The following is a 21402-nucleotide window of genomic DNA, read 5'->3' as shown; positions in this document are numbered from 1 at the left end:
TGGACATCTCCCACCGCTCTTTTTATTGTAGTGGGTAGTGTCTTCCTCCTCCTGCCCTGGTACCTAAAGGGGAGAGCAAAGCTCTCTAAGGACAGAGCTGTGGAAGGGAGGCCTGGGCTAATAGAGAGGTGCTTAGCCTCATTGAGTTCTACAAAGTAATTTTTTGGAATTATTTAATAGGATGAAACACGGGAAAAGGCCCAGGCTTTGTTGAAGAAGCTTCATGTCCAGTTCCGGCGATCAGGCACAGAAGCCGTGCTCATAGCCCACAAGCTGAACACTGCGGAGTATTTAAGAGGCATAGGGAAGCCGGCACATCTCATCGTCAGTCTCTACGAACATCCTAGCATAAACCAAAGAATTCGGAACTCATGTGGTAACAGTTATCCTGGTGAGGCCAAACTGTATTTATTTATTTATTTTTTGTCCAAAAATAATAATGATCTTTTTTGTTTTGAGTGGGTGGTATTTTCTTTTTTTTGTTTTTTCTTTTGAAAGGCAGAAAGAAAAAACATAGAAGTCTCCCATATTCTGGTTCATTCCCCAGAATCCTCTAGTCGATGGGAGCCATAGCCAGGAGCCAGAAATTCAGTCCAGGTCTCCTACCTGGGTGGCAGGAACCCAATTCCTTGAGCCAACAGTGTTGCCTTCCAGGGTCCACGTTAGCAGGAACCGGGAAGCAGGAGCCAGGGCCAGGGGTCAGACTGAGCCAGGCACTCCAAACTGAGACACAGGTGTCCTAACTAGCTTCTTATCCACCAGCCCAATGCCCACCGCAGAATTATCACTTTGAATCTCAGTTACCTTGTATTGAAAACTGGAGTTTTTTCTGTTCTTAATTTTTTATCTTGGATTTCTTAGATATTCACGCAGCAGCTAAGGAAATTGCTGAAGTCAATGAAATTAATTTGGAAAAAATCTGGGACATGTTGTTGGAAAAGTGGCTGTGCCCTTCAGCAGCACCTGGTGAGGTAAGTGCTCCAGGCCAAGAGCATGTGTTATTGAGTCTGAGCCAAGGGCCTCGCCTCCGAGCCTGGCTGTTGGCCCCATGCAGCACAGCCTTCTATGGACGTGGTCTTCAAAGAAGGCGCTAGTGCTTATCAAAGTACCTTCTGATGCGTTTCAGTGAGGTTGTTTACCTTTTCTTTTTGTTTCAATACTGTTTTCTAGCTATTTTACCTTTTAGTTGATGATTTCAGAGTATTATTGAAATAAACAGTCTGATCTTCAGTTCAGGTTCATGTAATTAACTTTTTATTTTGAAATAATTTAAAACATACAGAAAAGTTGTAAGAATAGTATAAAAGAATCTCTACATACCCCTTGCAAGATCCATCAGTTCTTTTTTTAAAGATTTATTTATTTATTTGAAAAGGCAGAGTTAGAGGCAGAGAAAGGCAAGATGGTCTTCCATCCGCTGGTTCACTCCCCAGATGGCCACAGCGGCCTGAGCCAAACCCATTAGGAGCCAGGACCTTCTTCCCGGTCTCCCACATGGGTACAGGGGCCCAAGGACTTGGGCCATCTTCTACTGCTTTCCCAGACCATGACAGAGAACTGGATCGAAAGTGGAGCAGCTGGAACTCGAACCCGCACCCATATGGGATGCTGGCACCACAGGCGACAGCTTTACCCGCAACAACCGCCCCATGCATAAATTATACAGAGAGAGGAGAGGCGGAGAGGCAGAGAGAGAGAGAGAGAGAGAGAGGTCTTCCATCTGCTGGTTCACTCCCCATTTGGCCGCTACGCCGATCTGAAGCCAGGAGCTTCTTCCAGGTCTCCCATGCAGGTGCAGGGGCCCAAAGCCTTGGGCCATCTTCCACTTCTTTCCCACGCCATAGCAGGGAGCTGGATCGGAAGTGGAGCAGCTGGGACTTGAACCAGCACCCATATGGGATGCTGGCACTACAGGTGGCAGCTTTACCCACTACGCCATAGTGGCGGCCCCATTTTTTTTTTTTTTTTTTTTTTAAGAGAAGGAAAGATCTTCCATCTATTGGTTTACTCCCTAAATGGCCACAACAGCCAGTTCTGGGCCACACCAAAGCCAGGAGCCAGGAACTGTGTCCTGGTTCTGCACATGGGTGCAGGGGCCCAAGCTCTTGGACCATCTTCTGCTGCCTTTCAGGCACATGGGCAGGGAGCTGAGTCAGAAGCAGAGCTGCTGGGACTCAAAGCAGCGCTCTGATATGGGATCCAGCATCTCAAGCATTGGCCTAACCCACTGTTCCAGCCTGTCCCAACCTGTCCCAACATGACATTAGGTTCTTAATTAGTAATTTTTAAATTACTTAACTTTCAACTCAACAAATATTTTTAAAGTATTTCCCAGGAACAAGGACTGAGCTTTGTTAGAAACTGAGGAGTTGGCCGGCGCCGTGGCTCAACAGGCTAATCCTCCGCCTTGCGGCGCCGGCACACCGGGTTCTAGTCCCGGTTGGGGCACCGATCCTGTCCCGGTTGCCCCTCTTCCAGGCCAGCTCTCTGCTGTGGCCAGGGAGTGCAGTGGAGGATGGCCCAAGTGCTTGGGCTCTGCACCCCATGGGAGACCAGGAGAAGCACCTGGCTCCTGCCATCGGAACAGCGCAGTGCGCCGGCCGCAGTGCGCTACCGCGGCGGCCATTGGAGGGTGAACCAACGGCAAAAGGAAGACCTTTCTCTCTGTCTCTCTCTCACTGTCCACTCTGCCTGTCAAAAAAAATTTTAAAAAAATAAAATAAAATAAAAATAAAATTTAAAAAAAAGAAACTGAGGAGTCAGTGGGCCGGCACCGTGGCTTAACAGGCTAATCCTCCACCTTGCGGCACCGGCACACCGGGTTCTAGTCCCGGTTGGGGTGCCAGATTCTATCCTGGTGGCCCCTCTTCCAGGCCAGCTCTGTTGTGGCCCGGGAGTGCAGTGGAGGATGGCCCAAGTCCTTGGGTCCTGCACCCGCATGGGAGACCAGGAGAAGCACCTGGCTCCTGGCTTCGGATCAGCGCGATGCACCAGCCGCAGCAGCCATTGGAGAGTGAACCAACGGCAAAAAGGAAGACCTTTCTCTCTGTCTCTCTCTCACTATCCACTCTGCCTGTCCAAAAAAACAAAAAAAGAAACTGAGGAGTCAGAAGCATGTCTAGACCACATGCAATGTTTGGCTCTTAGAAAACAGCATTTATAGATTTTTTTTAAAGATTTATTTTATTCACTTGAAAGAATTAGAGGGAGAGAGAGAGAGCTCTTCCATCTGCTGGTTCACTCCCCAAATGGGCACAGTGGCCAGCACTGGGGTCCAGGCTGAAGCCAGGAGCCAGGAGCTTCTTCCAGTTCCCCAACGTGAGTATAGGGGCCCAAACACCTGGGCCATCCTCCGCTGCTTTCCCAGGCACATAAGCAGGGGGCTGGATCAGAAGTGGAGCAGCCAGCACTTGAACAGACACCCACATGGGATACCAGTGCTGCAGGTGGCAGCTTAACCTGTTATGCCACAGAGCCAGTCCCCATTTATATTTGTTTTAACTTACACGTGAATTTGAATTGAAAGTATGTAGTCTATAGATAGCACCTAGCTATGTAATTCCTAATAAATATATATTCCAAGTTGATGAATGACTCATTTAAAATTCATTGAGTCCTTTCCTTTTAAAAATTGCCCAATTGGGGATGGGCATTTGGCACAGCAATTAAGGCACTCACATCCCATATCAGAGTGTGTGGTTTCAAGTTCCAGCTCTGCTTCCTATTCCAGCTTCCTGCTCACATGAGCCCCAGGAGTTAGCAGGTGGTGGCTCAAGTAGTTGGGTCCCTGCCACGCATGTAGGAGACCCAGATGGAGTTCCTAGCTTTGGCCTCGCCCAGACCCGGCTGTTTCAGGCACTTGGAGAATGAACCAGTGGATTGTTCTTTGTCTTTCTGCTTTTAAAATAAAATGAAGATAAATAAATAAATAATTTTTAAAAAATTACCCGAAGAGGCGGCGCCGTAACTCAATAGGCTAATCTTCCACCTGCAGCGCCAGCACACCGGGTTCTAATCCCAGTCAGGGCACCGGATTCTGTCCCGGTTGCCCCTCTTCCAGGCCAGCTCTCTGCTGTGGCCCAGGAGTGCAGTGGAGGATGGCCCAAGTGCTTGAGCCCTGCACCCGCATGGGAGACCAGGAGAAGCACCTGGCTCCTGGCTTCGGATCAATGCGATGCGCCGGCTGTAGCATGCCGGCCGCAGCGGCCATTGGGGGGTGAAACAATGGCAAAAAGGAAGACCTTTCTCTCTGTCTCTCTTTCACTGTCCACTCTGCCTGTCAAAAAAAAAATTTTTACCTTAAGAATGCAAGCTCCAGGAGCCGGGAGCATTTGTTTTGTTTGCTCAGGCAGCTGGGCTGAGAGGTTTGCCTGTCACAGTCTGCTGTGTTGGGTGTCTCATTGGACAGATTTTTTAAGGTGGAAGTTTGTATAGTCAAACTCTTTGGTGATTCACTTTTTTTCCTATTTTTTTTTTCCCAAAGAAGCCATCAGAATTATGTGAACTTCAGGAAGATGAAGCCCTCCGGAGGTATTCTTTTCCTTTTCTTACATTTGTCTAAATCTTGATGCCCAGCAGGACTTTTACCAATACATTTTTTAAGAGACTTTCTTGGTATAGCTGAGATTAGAGTCTCAGAAGAATCAAGTCATTCACATTCAGCTGTGAGAAGACAGCACCCGAAATTTCCAAACCTTCCATGAGGATGCTTAGAACATCTGTGGCAGGGAGTGCGTCTTGAACAGAGGAAAGTTCTGTTTGCTAGGACTTAGCTCCCAGGCCACTGTCAGTTCTCTCATCCTGGTAAACTACAGGGATTCAGATTAGGGCCACCGGATTCTTTTTGTCCTCCTAACCTGAGACTGAGGTGAGGAAGGCACGTTGATTTAATCAAATGTGCCAAGTCTGATTTGAAAGATTGTGGCATTCCATTAATGCTGCCTGGCATAGACACAGGGGAGGGTATGGTGGCACACATGCCAGCTTTTTGCCTTTCCTGGCCTAGACCAGAAGTTAGTCAGGTGGCTCATTAGGCCACATACTCTACCTTAACCATGGAGATCTGATAATGAGAAGAGATGTGGAAAGACAAACCCAAGAAAAGAATTTCTTATGGTTTGGAGCAGAGCTGGCCTAACCACTTAACTCCACTGGTTCTCTGGACCTCACCTTGTCGTTGTATAGTCTTTTGTTGTAAGATTTATTTTACAAAGATTTATTTACAAAGAGAGATCTTCCATCTGCTGGTTTACTTCCTAAATTGCCACAACTGCCAGGGCTAGGCAAGCCAAAGCCAGGAGCCAGAAATTCCTATGGGTCTCCCAGGTGGGTGGCAGAGGCCCAAGTACTCTGGCTATATTCTGCTACATTCCCCAGGCACGTTAGCAGGGAGCTGGATCAGAAGCAGAGCAACCAGGAGTCAAACCAGTGCTTTTGGGATGCCAGAATCTCAGACAGTGGCTTAACCCACTGCACCACAACCCCAGTCCCTCTTGTTTAGTCATTTAAAGGCAAATGTACCTTTGTTCAAGTAGGATGTAACTGCTGGAGTATTTAACCGATTCAGCTATGTGAGAAGTCTTAGAAATAATCCAGGGAGAAGAAGAAAGTGAAGTCCCCAAAGCACATTCTTAAAAATATATTTATTTATTTATTTGAAAGGCAGAGTTACAGAGAGGCAGAGAGAGAGAGAGAGAAGGAGAGAGGTCTTTCATCCTCTGGTTCACTCCCCAGATGACCGCAACAGCCGGAGCTGTGCCAATCCAAAGCCAAGAGCCAGAAGCTTCCTCTGGGTCTCCCATGTGGGTGCAGGGGCCCAAGGATTGGGGCCATCTTGTATTGCTTTCCCAGGCCATAGCAGAGAGCTGGATCGGAAGTAGAGCAGCCAGGACTCGAACCGGTGCCCAAACGGGATGCCAGCACAGCAGGCAGCAGCTTTACCTGCTATGCCACAGTGCCGGCCCCAAAGCACATTTCATGTAAAGTTCAGACCTTCCTGCTTTTTCCTACCGAAAGCCCTGCCTGCCCCTCCTCTGGTCTGCCTGATTCCTCCTGCCGAGGGAGGAGCCCGCCAGCCCTAACAAGTCCATGTGCAGTATTCATTGGAGTTTACTATTCAGTTTCTTTCTTTCTTTTTTTTTTTTTTTTTTTTTTTTTTTTTTTTTGACAGGCAGAGTGGATAGAGAGAGAGAGACAGAGAGAAAGGTCTTCCTTTTTGCCATTGTTTCACCCTCCAATGGCCGCTGCGGCCGACACATCGTGCTGATCTGAAGCCAGGAGCCAGGTGCTTCTCCTGGTCTCCCACGTGGGTACAGGGCCCAGGGACTTGGGCCATCCTCCACTGCCTTCCCGCGCCATAGCAGAGAGCTGGCCTGGAAGAGGGGCACCCGGGATAGAATCCGGCGCCCCAACCGGGAATAGAACCCAGTGTGCCGGTGCCGCAAGGCGGAGGATTAGCTTGTTAAGCCACGGCGCTGGCCTTACTATTCAGTTTCTTAAATACGGAGAACTTAAGAATCATCAGAGACTGACCAGTATTTTACCAATGAAGAGGCTGAGGCCTGGAGCTTACTGTGTGTGTTCTCCCCTTTAGCTATGAAAGAACTCAAGACATGATTAAGCTTTCTTTAAAGGGAGAGCAAAAAAGGTCATTGACCCGGGATCCTCTGGCTCACATTTGGGATGTGATGCCTTTTACTGTGGACAGAAGCACTGGTCTATTGTTTTGGTGAGCTCTCACCAAATTTTAAACATGAGTGTAACTAAAATTTTTTCTCCCCAGAGTTGTGTATCTCCTCCAGTCCCGTCCACTGGACTATAGTTCAAGAATGCTGTTTGTATTTGCAACATCAGCTACAACTGTAAGTTCTGGACACTTGATAGAAACCTACCTATGCATCTCAGATTACCATTTTCCCCCTGTGTATTTACTATGCTTGATTTCAGATAGTACTCACGTACTTACTCAGAACAACCTGACTTTATAAACAAAGACTGTTGTGTCCACTTTACACCCTTTACAGTTGGCCTCTGTGACGTGTGCTTTGCTGCCTGAATTGTGTACCTGTTGCCAGTTTCCTCAGGCAGGCTAGCTTCAAGGTTATTAATTCCCTGGTCAGTCGAGATTCCTGATCCCGGGGGACCAAACAAAGGGAGCTCTGAGAAAAGTCTGCACGTTGGCCTTAAGGCCCTGCATGATCTGGCTGTCCCTACTCAGCTGCCAAGTCCCAGCTAGATTTCAGCCTGCGTGGCCTGCGGCTTTCGCACCTACAGATGTCCTTGGAGACATCTGGAGCAGAGGGGAGGCTGAGGAGCCAGCAGGCCAGGGGTTCCTGGAGAGAAGGAAAGGAAAGAGGCTGCAGTGACAGGAAGAAGCAAATCTCTTTCCTGGCCCTCCCATGTTACTTGGCTTGTGGTCATTTTTTCAAAGAAAAAAGGGAGCTGTGCCAATCCAAAGTGGTTAGTTAGACACAACTTCCCCAGGTAAGTACTTCTCACTGAAAACACCATTCTACAGGATGTTTTATGTATACATAGCATTTTGCCCTATAGAGTATTAATGACTGTTTTAATTAATTGATTGATAGTAACGTGTATTCAAAGGTTAGTTCATATTAATATGGTAAACAAGGGTACTTCTAAAAGTTCGTGGAAAGTGGAATAAAAGGTAAGCTTATTTCAATGCAAAAAAATTTAAGATCAATGCAGATGAAGGGGCCACAGAAAGTTCATGAAGAAAATTATTAAGAAAAAACTATGGAGGCTGGTGCTGTGGCATAGCAGGTAAAGCCACCATCAGATGGAAGACCTTTCTCTCTCTGTCTCTGTCTCTCTGCCTCTGGCTCTCTGTAACTGCCTTTCAGATAAATAAATACATCTTAAAAAAAAAAAACAACAACTATGGGAGCCAGTGCTGTGGTTCAGCAGGTTAAAGTTGCAGCCTACAGCACTGGTATCCCACATGGGTGCCGGTTCAAGTCCTGGCTGCTCCACTTCTGATTCAGCTCCCCACTAATGCACCTGGGAAAGCAACAGAGAATAGTCCAAATCCTTGGGCTCCTACACCCACATGGGAGACCCACAGGAGGCTCCTGGCTCCTGGCTTTGACCTGGCATAGCCCTGGTCATTGCAGCTATTTGGAGAGTGAGCCAGCGGATGGAAGATCTCTCTCTGTCTCTCCTCTCTCTCTAACTCTGCCTCTTACATAAATAAATATATCTTTGAAAGAAAACAAAAAACTATGCATATTTTAATTCTACTTTTCTAATAACTTTTGAAAGTACATTATACATATAAATTATGTTTTAGTAAAATTAATTTTGTCTGCTTCATCATGAAACTGGCATGAAAATCCTTATAGATTTTTAATCCTGCATGTATGTATAGTGGTTGTGACAGCAGCCAGGCCCTGCCTGGATTCTGCCAGCAAATTTCCTTCTGTCGCACCATGAGGTGCAAATATCGACACGGAGTGACGGGCACATAACATCTTGATATTACTAGGAAAAGAGCCTCAAGAACGCCCTTCAGGGCCCATGGACCACTGCCTGTCAGGTACCACTCTTCTTTACCAAGTGTTCCTTAAGGGCAGAGGCTGACTTTTTTTTTTTTTTTTAAGATCTATTTATTTATTTATTTGAAAGGCAGAGAGAGAGAGAGGTCTTCCATCCGCTGGTTCACTCCCCAGATGGCTGCAACAGCCGGAGCAGGGCCAATCCGAAGCCAGGAGCTTCTTCTGGGTCTCCCACATTGGTGCAGGGGTCCAAGCACTTGGGCCATCTTTTACTGCTTTCCCAGGCCATAGCAGAGAGCGGATCGGAAGTGGAGCAGCTGTGCCTTGAACCAGTGCCCATATGGGATGCCGGCACTGCAGATGGCGGCTTTACCCGTATGCCACAGCGCTGACCCCAGAGATCAACTTTAATTACGTGTGTGTGTGTGAGAGAGTGAGTGAGTGTGTATTGCTTTTGTTACTGCTACAGCATGCAGGTGTGCAAGCCTCTGACTTTGTTTGATTTTCCAGACACTGGGGGCACGCCAGTTAACCTTTGCCCACCGAACACGAGCTCTTCAGTGTCTCCTCTATTTGGCTGACAAGGAAACTGTAGAATCTCTCTTCAAAAAACCCATTGGAGAAGTGAAGTGAGTAGAATTAGCTGTTACTAAATAGAAACCAGAGCATTTTCCAGAACTTCAGACTGCATTAGAATAACTATGCAAGTATAGTTCTTCTGCCTTGCATATCCTTGACGTTTTGGCAAAAGAGAAGTCGGTCTTTGAGAACATCTTGTTTCCAGCAATTTCATAGAGACGATTAGAAATGGAATGTTTTCTTCATCTTGCTTACATCGATTCCTGTTTAATGTTACAGTCAACGAATACAGTTACAAGCCCAGAATGGACATGTGAAAACAAACCAAACCTGAATTTCTGTGTGGTGGCTTTTATTTTAAATGTAAAAGTGGTGATGAGAGTGGTCCTTAGAAACTTCTCTGTTCTACAGATCCTATTTGAAATGTATAACTTTCCTGGCATCGTTTGAGACTTTGAACATCCCCATCACCTATGAGTTATTTTGCAACAGTCCAAAAGAAGGAATGATCAAAGGTCTGTGGAAGAACCACAGCCATGAGGCCATGGTGCGTACTCCAGGTCCTGCAGGGGTGGGGTCCACTCAGATTCTCCAAAACTCTATCCCTGGTCAGCTGTGAGTGGCATGTGAATGACCATCTGCCTCTCTTTCTTAAAGTCCATGGGTTAAGGTCATCTCTGCCTGCAAGAAAGAACTTTTGTGTAATCCCTTCCTGTTGTCTACAGGAGTTTAGTGGTTTTGTTTTTGTTTTTTTATGGTTTGTTTATTTATTTGAAAGAGTAGCCGGTGCCGTGGCTCAACAGGCTAATCCTCCGCCTAGTGGTGCCGGCACACCGGGTTCTAGTCCCGGTCGGGGCGCCGGATTCTGTCCCGTTTGCTCCTCTTCCAGGCCAGCTCTCTGCTATGGCCTGGGAGTGCAGTGGAGGATGGCCCAAGTGCTTGGGCCCTGCACCCCATGGGAGACCAGAAGAAGCACCTGGCTCCTGCCTTCGAACCAACGGCAAAAGGAAGACCTTTCTCTCTCTCTCTCTTCTCTCTCTCATTGTCCACTCTGCCTGTCAAAAATAAAAAAAAATAATTAATTAATTTAAAAAAAAAAAAGAGTAACAGAGCAAGAGGGAAAGACAGAGAGAGATCTTCCATCCACTAGTTCACTCCCCAGAGGGCTGCACCAGCCAGGGTTGTAGGTCTCTCATGTGGGTAGCTGGGGCCCAAGCATTTGTGCCATCTTCTGCTGCTTTCCCAGGCCATTAACAAGGAGCTGGATCAAAAGTGGAGCAGCCAGGACTCAAACTGGTGCCCATATGGGATCCTAGCATCACAGGGGCAGCTTTCCCCACTAAGCCCAAATGCCAACCCTGGAAATTTAGTCTTGAGGCAGTTGGAGCCCAAGGCACAGGAGTTTGACACAAACAGGCAAACTCTTAAGTCTGTGATGATGCTTGTGAGTCCATGACAGCAAGAAAACCAAGAATCCCTTTTGTTTGTTCCTTTAAAAGATGGGAGCTAGGGGCAGGCATTTGGCCCACATCCCACATCAGAGTGCATGGGTTCAATTCCGGGCTCTAGCTCCCAGTTCCTGCTAATGAACATCCTGGGAGGCAGCAGTGATGGCTCAAGTAATTGGATCCTGCCACCCTCATGGGAGACCTGGATTGAGTGCCCCGCTCCTGGCTTCAGCCTGGCCCCACCCCGCCCTGGCTGTTGCAGGCATTTGGGCAGTGAACCAGCTGATAGGAGCTCTCTTTTTCTCTGTTACTCTCTTGCCTTTCTGTCTCTACCTATCAAATATAAAACAATAATAAAGATGGGACCTTCATTAAAATTAGGCAATACAATACACATTTGCAGATTAAATGCGTATTTTGTGTTAAACTGCCCTACCTTTTCCAATGGCAGTCTTAGTTACTGATGTCTTGAAGCGGTGTGACTTTCTTTTCTTTTCTTTTTTTTTGGGGGAACTTCAGGCAGTAAGATTAGTGGCTGAGCTTTGTTTAGAATACAGAGTCTACGACCTGCAGCTTTGGAATGGACTCTTACAGAAGCTTCTTGGTTTCAACATGGTAAGTCAGACTCGGTGCCCACGACTGAGAGTGCCTTCAAGCTTTTGCACAGCAGGCCCTAAGCCTGTGGTATTGACACTTGTTACTGAACAGGTACGTGCTGAAAATGTGTCTGCTGTCATTGGGTTCATGCCAAACTGAAGAACGTAGTGCTGGCCAGGGAAAATGCAAACTCCAAACTGACACAAATTGCACTGGAAACAGTTGGAGGGTTCCCTGGCCTGTTTTGGAATTTATGGGCTTGAAAGTGAAATTCTCTGGCAGTTCCCATGGTAGATAAATTTGTATGACTCCTCCTTTTGAAACTTTAAGAACCCAGTATTTCCTGTTGAAGTATTCTATTTTGGTGATCTTTAAAGCATTTTAATTTTTTGTCTTTTTACAGATTCCTTATCTAAGGAAAGTTTTGACAGCCATTTGTAGTATTCATTCTTTATGGCAGGTATGTAGCTTTATAGTCATTTTTATTGAATTTAGTCATTACACTTACTGGCCTTACCTCACACTAGAGGAAGCAGTCGGCTCCTCAGTATAGGACAGAACTGACCGCCTAACAGGGTCATCTGGAATTTCCTATTCTGATGCGGCCTCCTGCCGGACATCGCTTTCCTGAACTCTCCTGGCCTCATGACTCATGTCTTCATTTATGGTTGAGGACACTTTGGCTCCACCCTTCCATTTGTCACCACACAGTTTATCCTAATGATGTGTCGGACAGTCTGTTCCCTCAGAGACTCAGGGCATTCAAAGTCAGAGGCCGTGTCTTCCTCATCTCTGATTTCATAAGCTGTGCCCCCATGGAGTCGTTATAATACCAGGGGTTGTCAAAAAGCTTGGGAACCAGAATAATTTATTCTTGGTTTAATAAATTAGAACAGTATGCAAACAGGCTGAGTAAAACATGGACATTCTTTTCTGTTTCTCGTCTTGATTATTTCCCCAGGGATAATCGCAATTTACCCTTCCTTATGTATTCTGGAGCTTTCCTACTGTTATCCAAGCATGTGTGCGTGCACATGTGTGTGTGTGTGTGCACATTTTTGTATGCGTGAATGGGATCACATTCTAGACAAAATGTCATTTTCACGTAACAGTGGTATCCGAAAGGTTATTCCATTTCAGGACATTTGGATCTCTTTTTATAATTGAGATGTAATTCTCACATCAAATTTACCCTTCTAGAATCTAAAATTAAGTGATTTTTTTTTTTTTTAGTATATTCACGGCATTTTGTTACCATTAACCATTATCTAATTCCAGAACATTTTCCTTGCCCCCCCTCCCCCAAATATCCATTAGCAGTTACTCCTCAGTCCCCCTCCTCCAACCCCCTCCATGACTAATCTGCTTTCTGTTTGTGGATTTGTCTCTCCTGGACATTTCTGTCAGCGGAATCCCACAGCGTGTGCCCCTTTGTCTGGCTTCTTTCAGTTAGTGTGCTACACTGTGGCACGTGTCAGACCTTCAGTTATTTTTACTGCTGCAGGATGTTCCGTTGTATGGGTAGACCACATTCCATTGTATGAGTAGATTGTGTTTTGTTTAGCCTCCCATGAGTAATGAACATTTGGGTTGTTTCCCTCTCTCCTTCATGAATGTGGCTATGAACATTGCTGCACATGTTTTTATGTGGACTTTTGTTTTTGTTTCTCTTTTTTTGGTTATACCCAGGCGTGAGGTTGTTGAATCTTAAAGTAACTCTGTTTAGCCTTTCAAGATATCTCATTAAGTTCTTTTTTTTTTTTCTTTTTTTTCTTTTTTTTTTTTTTTTTTTTTGACAGGCAGAGTGGATAGTGAGAGAGAGAGAGAGAAAGGTCTTCCTTTTGCCGTTGGTTCACCCTCCAATGGCCACCGCGGCTGGCGCTGCGACCTGCACATTGCGCTGATCCGATGGCAGGAGCCAGGTGCTTCTCCTGGTCTCCCATGGGGTGCAGGGCCCAAGCACTTGGGCCATCCTCCACTGCACTCCCAGGCCACAGCAGAGAGCTGGCCTGGAAGAGGGGCAACCGGGACTAGAACCTGGTGTGCCGGCGCCGCAAGGCGGAGGATTAGCCTAGTGAGCCGTGGCGCCGGCCTCATTAAGTTCTTAATTATTCTGTATAGTATGGACTAAAATATATCCTCTGTTGATGGAAGTTGATGACCTTTTCTTTATTTATGTTCTTGAATTCTGTGGTCCCTGTCCCCCTTTCCTGTGGCCCTAGCATTTAATAGGTTTAGTATTTATTTTGTTTCATGAGTTGAAATGAATTCTGACAGTTTGCCAAATGGAACAATAATGAGTCAGCCAGTACTGTGTAACAAGATCCTGAGAAGGACAATTCTGCAGAAAATTATCCTAGAATGTGAATCATTTCAAACAGGGAGGTACTAATTTATGATTTTGTCTTAGCATCCAGAATGTAAGATTTCAGTGTACAGTTGTGTGACAAAAAGACTTTGTCACAACCCAAGCCTGAATGCTTGCACTGTTTCCACAGATTCCCTACTTCAGTAAGGCGTGGCAGCACGTGATACAGATCCCCCTGCTTTCAGGTATTTACCCTCTGAGATGTTGACAGGAGCATTTTATAGCTGTGCGTGTCTATATCATTGTTGTTTTTTTATCTTCAGCCTGTTGTCCTTTGAGACCCAGCCAGCTATCAGATTGTTGTGAGAGTCTCATTGCTGTCCTAGAGTAAGTAAAATATTTGTTTTTTACCAAGAAAATAAAATGTGTGCATCATGAAATTCCTTTCTAATAGACACCTCTGTAAGTGCAGTAGACTCTCCTTATCTGTGGTTTCACTTTCTGAGGTCCCAGTTACCCACTGCTGTGCAAAAATATTAAATGGAAATTCCAATTTTAAATTGCACTCTTCTGAGTAGTGTGGTAAAATCTTGAGCCATCTCACTCTGTGCCACCTGGGACCTGAATCATCCCCAGTCCAGCAAACCTACATTGTATGCCCTACCTGCCCATTAGTCCCTATGTGACCATCCCAGATATCAAATCGGCTATCCTAGTATTGCAGTGTTTGTGTTCAAATTACCCTTGTTTTACTTCGTAATATCCCTGAAACTCAAGAGCAGTGATCTGGCAATTTGATTACAGAATATTGGTATATATGTATAGGAAAAAACAAAATATCTATAGGGTTCATTTTTTAGGCATCCACCAGAGGTCTTAGAACATAGTCCCCTTTGAAAGGGAGAGCAACTATAATTCCTTTTTATTGGAAAGTTAAGTATGATACTTGTTTCATAATAAAACGTCTTCATGATTTTTGGTACCTGATGTTAATGTAAGTATACTTTTTGTAGCTACCTAGATCTTGCAGTATTGTCTCTTAGATATTGAGTCTTCTGAGAATTTATCTTTAGGCATCTATAGACTTTTAGGAAAATAATTTCCTGACACTCTAGAATAAATAAAACAGAGCATTTTGAGATGTTATTTCTCTCACAGGTGAATGAGCCAGTAGATAAGAGATCTATATAAATGAAACTACATATTTCCTATTTGATATATTAGTTGCATTTTTCAAAGCCGTCTTCTGAGAATTTATCTTTAGGCATCAATAGGTTTCCAGACATCATAGTGGTAGCAAAGTTATCTGTGTTCCCCTAGGAAGGTTCTTTAATCCGATGAGCCATCATGTATGTTTGAAATTATCAAAGGCCTGGACAGATAACAGCTGTGGAAACCAAGAAAGGTTGAATGTCTCTAATTTGAAAATCTGAAATCCAGTGTGCTCCAAAATCAGACTTTTTGAGTGCCGCTCATGATGCTACAAGTGGAAAATTTCACTCTTGGCCTCACGGTGGATAACAGTTAAAACACGGGTATACAAAATATACTGAATAGGGTTACATTCAAGCTATGTGTATAAGGTGTATATGAGACATAAACGAATTTTGTGTTTAGACTTGGGTCCCGTGCCCAAGATAATCTCAATATGTGTATGAAATATTCCAAAATCCAAAACATTTCTGGTCCCAGGAATTTGAGGTAAGAGATGCTCACCTGTATCTTCTAGTAAGTCTGACAGGGTTTTAACTAACTATTGTGCTCTCTCAAAGATGTCCGGTTTCAGATGATCTTGACATGATGGGCGTCGCCAGGCAGTATGTCCAGTTAGAGCTTCCGGCTTTTGCATTAGCTTGTCTGATGCTCATGCCTCACTCAGAAAAGAGACACCAGCAAATTAAGGTATTCTTGCACATATTCCCCTGGGGCTGCCAAGGAAATGGAAGGTCTCGTATTGCGTATCCTGGCAAAAGGTTGCATTTTCTCTTCACGAAATCTGTAAAGCAGGTGTACCTCAGGGTAGGTGAGGCGGAAGGTTTGTGTAGGAGCTCAGTGGGAAGCAAGATGGAAAGATGGATAAAGGCCCAGCAGAGGGATGGCTAACGGGAATTTGGGCTGTATTCCTTACAGTGGGAGCAATTGATTTCCTTGGAGGAATGAAATGAGATGGTATAGACACTGAGAGGAGATCAAATCTGCCAACCCTGTAGGTTTGATCAGCGGGGAGCAGGGACAAGGATGGAAAATGTTGGGGAGCCATTGCGTTTCAGTAGAAGGTTGGGTGGTGGAGAAGTGGAAAAGTGAGGGAGGCAGTCCGGCTTAGCAGTGCACTGTGGGAGAAAGCAGAGGAGGAGAGTCAGATTCTGTGTGGGAGCTTAACAAAAGGAGCCTCAAGCGTTTTGAGGACGGAACTTATTTAAAAATAACTAAATAATTTCCTCACACTCTAGAATAAATGGAACAGAGCATTTTGAGATGTTATTTCTCTCACAGGTGAATGAGCCTGTAGATAAGAGATCTATATAAATGAAACTATGTATTTCCTATTTGATATATTAGTTGCATTTTTCAAAGCCATCTGTGCTTGCCTTACTTTTTTCTTTTTTTGATTATTCATAAACTCACCCTTGTTGCTTTTCCACAGTTCTGTATTTAAATAGATTCATTTTGACACCAAGCATGACAAAATGCCTCATAAACAGCTTTTGCTGTTAGAATGAGTGGTTCTAAAATACTTTTACCCTTTGTTTCAATCATTTATGATCAAAGTGGTTTTTTCCCCATGCTATAAATTATATAAGATTGTTCAAATTTAAACATTTAGACATGACAGAAAAGAGTAGTAATAATACTTTTCCATTAATTATACTTTGATTTTTCTCTAGAACTTTCTGAGCTCATGTGATCCTCAGATCATTTTACAGCAATTAGAAGAACATATGAGTACTGGCCAGTTAGCAGGATTTTCACATCAGGTAAAAGACTGTTTCATCTCTCTCTTTTTTTTTTTTTTTTCTTTTTTTTTTTTAAATAAGGCAGACAGATGGATAGCCAATCTGTTGGTCTACTTCCTAAATGCCCAGAACAGTTGGGACTGGACCAAGCTGAAGTCAAGAGCTAGGAACTCAACGTGGGTCTCCCACATGGGTGGCAGAGACCCAAGTACTTCAGCCATCACCTGATGCCTCCCTGGGGGTCCATTAGTAGGAAGCAGGACTCGGAGTTGAAGGAGCCAGTATTCCAGCCAGCCTCTCCAGTATGGGATGTGGGTATCACAAGCAGTGTCTTAACCACTATGCTAAAAGTCCGCCTCTCTTCTCCTTTTTGTCCTAAAAGATTTGATATTAGAAATTAATCACTTCCTCCAAAACAAGATTAAGCTGGAAACTACTTCTGTCTCTGTATGCTAGTATAAAAAATTATCTGCTTGTTAAGACCTCAGTGAGATTTTTAAAAGACAGGGATCCTGGCTGACTTGTTTACCACTCTGCTCAGTGGAAAATTTGTAGCCTTAAAGAGCTTGAAATTGTAAACATATTTTCTTCTCTATAAAACGTTCTAAAGGGGCTGACACTGGCATAGAAGGTTGGGTACCACCTGTGATTCTGGTGTCCCTTATGGGTGTCGGTTCGATTCCTGGCTGCTCCACTTCTGATCCAGCTCCCTGCTAATGTACCTGGGAAAGCAGTGGAAGATGGCTCAAGTCCTTGGGCCCCAGCACCCACATGGAAGTCCAGGAAGAAGCTCCTGGCTCCTGGCTTTGACCTGGCACAGCCCTGACTATTTGTGGCCACCTGGGGAGTGAACCAGCAGGTGGAAGACCTCTCTCATTCTGTAGCTCTGACTTTCAAATAAATAAACAAATCTTATTTTTTAAAAAAAGTTCCAAAGTGCTTAACAACAGTTACTTCTTAATTATTTACTGTATATCGCAGTGGGCCAAAGCAGTCCCCTTCCTTAACCCACCACCTCACAAAGGAGACTTAATCACAATACAATGAAAATTCATATTCTGGTCCACATAAGTGTTTCACTATTTAATGAGGAGTTGGAATTTAACCCATTTTTAACATAAAGCTACCTGTTCTATAGGTTAGAAGCCTGGTCCTGAATAATATCATAAATAAGAAGGAATTTGGGGTTTTGGCAAAGACAAAATACTTTCAAGTGTTGAAAGTACACATGATGAATACCAACAGCATCACTGAGCTAGTGAACTATTTGGCAAACGAATTCAGGTAAGTTAACTTTTGGAAAACACAACAACAACTTAATATTAAAATTTATCTTTATTTTAGACTGAAACAACGGCAGAGCTGTTTGTAATGAAAGCCCCACATCCCGAGCTGCGGCATCCTGAGCTTTTGCCGTAGCTGGTTGTCTGGCAACCCAAACCCTTGGGAACGTGGAACCCAGCAAGTTGTCTGAATCCCCGCAATGAGTGTCTCCCAGCCCTGCTCCACACCCTGAACTACAACTTCCTCCCTGAGACACTTGCTTGGAGCACCAGTGGCTTTGTGTGACACATAATTTTTGCTAAACTTGCTTTTCTGATGCCCTAGCACCCGCAAGTTCAGAGGCAGTCAGCTTTTGGGATGGAGCTGGGGGTAGTTATGGAGCAGGAGAAATGGGATGACACGGAGAAAGGGAAAGCGGTCAGGGTGCAGTGTGCTCCCTCCCCTCACTGCCTTTGGTCTGCCGTGCTGGCCACTTGAGGGCCGTCCTACTGCCATGCCCCCAGCTTCTTTCTGCTTGTTTGATCACGTGGCCATGATTCTGTACCACCATTTATGAGTGAATGTATGTTTGGAGGCATAACTGGTGCGTACCATATGCTGTGCATACTGGAAATACACAACTTGATAGATTTTGACCTTGGGAAGTCCTTCCCTGCATTCAACAGAGCAAACATATCTGTCATGCCCAGGTGTTTCCTCATGCCCCTCTTTTCTCTTTTGGATCCCATAGTGTGGATGAAGCATCAGCCTTGATAACTGAATATTCAAAGCACTGTGGGAAACTTCCACCGGACGCTGCTCCCTCTGAGATTCTGAAGGTAAAGCTGGCTGATGGCAAGTCCTGGCCTGACGCCACCCACAATTCCACAGTCTTAAAATGGACTCAGCTCTGTCCAGTGTTCTGGAGAGAAGTGTCTTTATGTGTGGCTGCATGTATTTTATGTTTTGCTTTTTGCATTGGAGAATCTTAGGCCAGAAATGATTCCAATCCAGTCACTTCATCTCTGGCTTCAGTCTTCAGAGCTGGACCCCAGGGTCTCTTGGGAACTTAGTGTTGTGAAGGGTTCTTCTTTAAATAATGAAGCAAGTGAAAAATCACATTTTAAAGGGTTTGGATACTGTCCTGCTCGGGTACTTGTTGCTTTTAGTTCTTCTCTTTTTGAATTATATGTGACATATGTGTTTGCTACAGAAAAAGAGAAATACAAAAGAGGTGGGGAGGGAATCCCAAACTGATTTCCTGAAATCTCACAGCGCAGAGATGGGCCTGGTGTCAATGTTTCCTGATTTCCTTCCAGGTTTTTTTTCTCTCTCTCTTTTTAAATGTCCATAAATTACCCCTACTGTGAACTTAAATGCAAGAGTGAGGTAAATTCTGGCTCTGACTGTGCTCTGGCAGACTTAACAAGCCTGTGTGTGGCGGTCTGTTTCCTCCTTTGGTCCTGAGCAGCTGCCTGAAAGTAAGCCTGCGTCTTAGCGCCCCAGCGTAACCTCCAGTGCTCACTGCAGTCACATGCGCTCAGTGCCATAAGATTCTGTTCAGGAGCCACAGCCATGGCCCTTAAAATGTGTCTTTCACTCTAGTCGCCTCTGCCTAAAACGCCCAATAGTCGTCTATGTAGATCTTTTTTTTTTTTTTTTTTTTTGACAGGCAGAGTGGATAGTGAGAGAGAGAGACAGAGAGAAAGGTCTTCCTTTTTGCCATTGTTTCACACTCCAATGGCCGCTGCGGCCGGCGTATCTCGCTGATCAGGAGCCAGGTGCTTCTCCTGGTCTCCCATGCGGGTACAGGGCCCAAGGACTTGGGCCATCCTCCACTGCCTTCCGGGCCACAGCAGAGAGCTGGCCTGGAAGAGGGGCAAATGGGATAGAATCCGGCGCCCCGACCGGGACTAGAACCCAGTGTGCCCGTGCCGCAAGGCGGAGGATTAGCCTGTTAAGCCACGGCGCCGGCCCCATGTAGATCTTTATCACGACAGGTAAGTGTTTAGTTCTGCAGCTTATCTGACCGTTTCCCATTTATAAAACTGTGATGTTCACAAAATATGCTTCTGTTTCCTCTCATTTAGATGTTCCTTGCTGGATTATAGCAAGTCAGGAAGCCCAAGAAGCTTGGAGTCTGCTGTGAACTGACTGTACTTAGTACCATTTCCAGATGTGTAATCTGTATGTTGCAGCCGTTTGTCAGAAATTGTCCCCATGTCATAGCTAAAATGCTCAATGTAACCAGGTCCATACCCTGAATTAATGGATCTTTTTGTTGCCAGTCACTTACGTAATTTATAGACTCTCGGTTTTCACTCTGTATTCAGAACCAACCAGTGTACAAATAGTTTACTCTCCCCTTCAAGAAAAGCAACTGCTACTTATATCCTGTTTCTTCTGTATATAAAAATAAGTTATCTGTCTTTTCAATGTTATTCTAAGTAAATATTTACATAATCTGAGTGGCGGGGTTCGTCAAGTGGGAAGGTAGAAACTACCCTAGGTGCCGAGCCGAGGAAGACTTAATGCCAGGGCCTGGTTGTAAAGACGTTGAAAGGACCAAAGCAAAGGGAGCTGGAGGGGAGTGCTGGAGGAGGAGGCAGCGTCGGCAGCCAGGAGGAGCCTGAGTCTGCTTTCGGCATTGAGCTGTGGAGCTGCCACCGCCACCCCGGACGCGGAAGCAAGTCTCCTCCTGCCGACGCTGCCGCGGCCACGCTCAGCCTGTGCTACTGCTGGCCAGGCCCGCTCAGAAAACGCTGCTGCTCCCTCTCTCCACCCTTCTGATTCTGTGCCAGTGCCAGAGGGACAGATTCAGACAGAGTCAACTGGCAGTGAGTAGGAAGGGGCAGTGTACGGGCTGTGAGGGCCCAGCAGCCCAGAGGCAGCCAGACGGATGGTGCAGAGCCGAAAGCCGGCCTTGAAAACACGGACTCTGCTGGGACTGCCTGGCTGGCCTTTTGCCCTGCTTGTGAATAACAGCTTGAATAAACTGATTTGCTCTGACTGCAATTAGTTTGCCTTTCTTTTGCCAGTTGAGAAAAATACAGTTTCTGTATAGAAAACTCATTGCAGTATGATGATTAAACACACAGATTTGGGAGTAAAACAGGTTTGGATTTAAATTCTGGTTCTATCGATTACGAACTGTGTAGTCCTGGACTAGTAGCTTAGTTCCTCAAATCGCATTCATTCCCTCATCTGTAAAACGAAGACAGCACAGTACCTGCCTTTGAGTGGCAGGAGGTTGAGTGACAGTTAACAAAGCATTGGCCGGCGCTGCGGCTCACTAGGCTAATCCTCTGCCTGCAGTGCCAGCACCCGGTCAGGGCGCCGGGTCAATCCCTGCTGCTCCTCTTCCAGTCCAGCTCTCTGCTGTGGCCTGGGAGTGCAGTGGAAGATGGCCCAAGTCCTTGGGCCCTGCACCCGCATGGGAGACCAGGAGGAAGCACCTGGCTCCTGGCTTCGGATCGGCGCAGCGCACTGGCCGTGGCGGCCGTTTGGGGGTTGAACCAATGGAAGGAAGACCTTTCTGTCTCTCTCTCACCGTCTAACTCTGCCTGTCAAAAAAAATTTAATAAAAGTTCATTAAACCTCTGCTTTTATATAAAAAAAATAACATAAAGCATCTAGCACCATACCCGTAAGTGCCCAAAATGCTATTATCCTTATGTAGATCGGGCCCCTGCAGGCACATGGGAGACAGGAAGAACCTCCTGGCTCCTGTCTTCTAATCC

At 45.5% G+C, this 21402-nt stretch overlaps 1 protein-coding gene across 3 annotated transcripts in view; it reads left to right on the top strand.

Moving 5' to 3' along the window:
* KNTC1 (kinetochore associated 1) overlaps positions 1-21011 on the top strand; it is a 101633-nt gene extending 80622 nt beyond the window's left edge. For 2 of the 3 annotated variants that reach the window (XM_062181877.1, XM_062181878.1), the window contains exons 50-64: positions 181-391; positions 862-971; positions 4484-4530; positions 6782-6860; positions 9024-9142; positions 9504-9639; positions 11060-11155; positions 11541-11597; positions 13636-13690; positions 13769-13832; positions 15218-15347; positions 16331-16420; positions 17538-17683; positions 18414-18501; positions 19753-21011. In XM_062181877.1, coding sequence (XP_062037861.1) covers positions 181-391; positions 862-971; positions 4484-4530; positions 6782-6860; positions 9024-9142; positions 9504-9639; positions 11060-11155; positions 11541-11597; positions 13636-13690; positions 13769-13832; positions 15218-15347; positions 16331-16420; positions 17538-17683; positions 18414-18501; positions 19753-19773 — 1449 coding nt within the window. In that variant the 3' untranslated portion in view covers positions 19774-21011. The remainder of the gene's footprint in view (positions 1-180; positions 392-861; positions 972-4483; positions 4531-6781; positions 6861-9023; positions 9143-9503; positions 9640-11059; positions 11156-11540; positions 11598-13635; positions 13691-13768; positions 13833-15217; positions 15348-16330; positions 16421-17537; positions 17684-18413; positions 18502-19752) is intronic. The other variant, XM_062181879.1, reaches the window with a different exon arrangement.
* Positions 21012-21402: the final 391 nt, after the last annotated feature.

The sequence above is a fragment of the Lepus europaeus genome, chromosome 23 (assembly GCF_033115175.1).
Source record: "Lepus europaeus isolate LE1 chromosome 23, mLepTim1.pri, whole genome shotgun sequence".
Lineage (NCBI taxonomy): Eukaryota > Metazoa > Chordata > Mammalia > Lagomorpha > Leporidae > Lepus > Lepus europaeus.
Note: the sequence above shows the minus strand (reverse complement) of the source record. Positions and strands in the feature narration are given on the sequence as shown.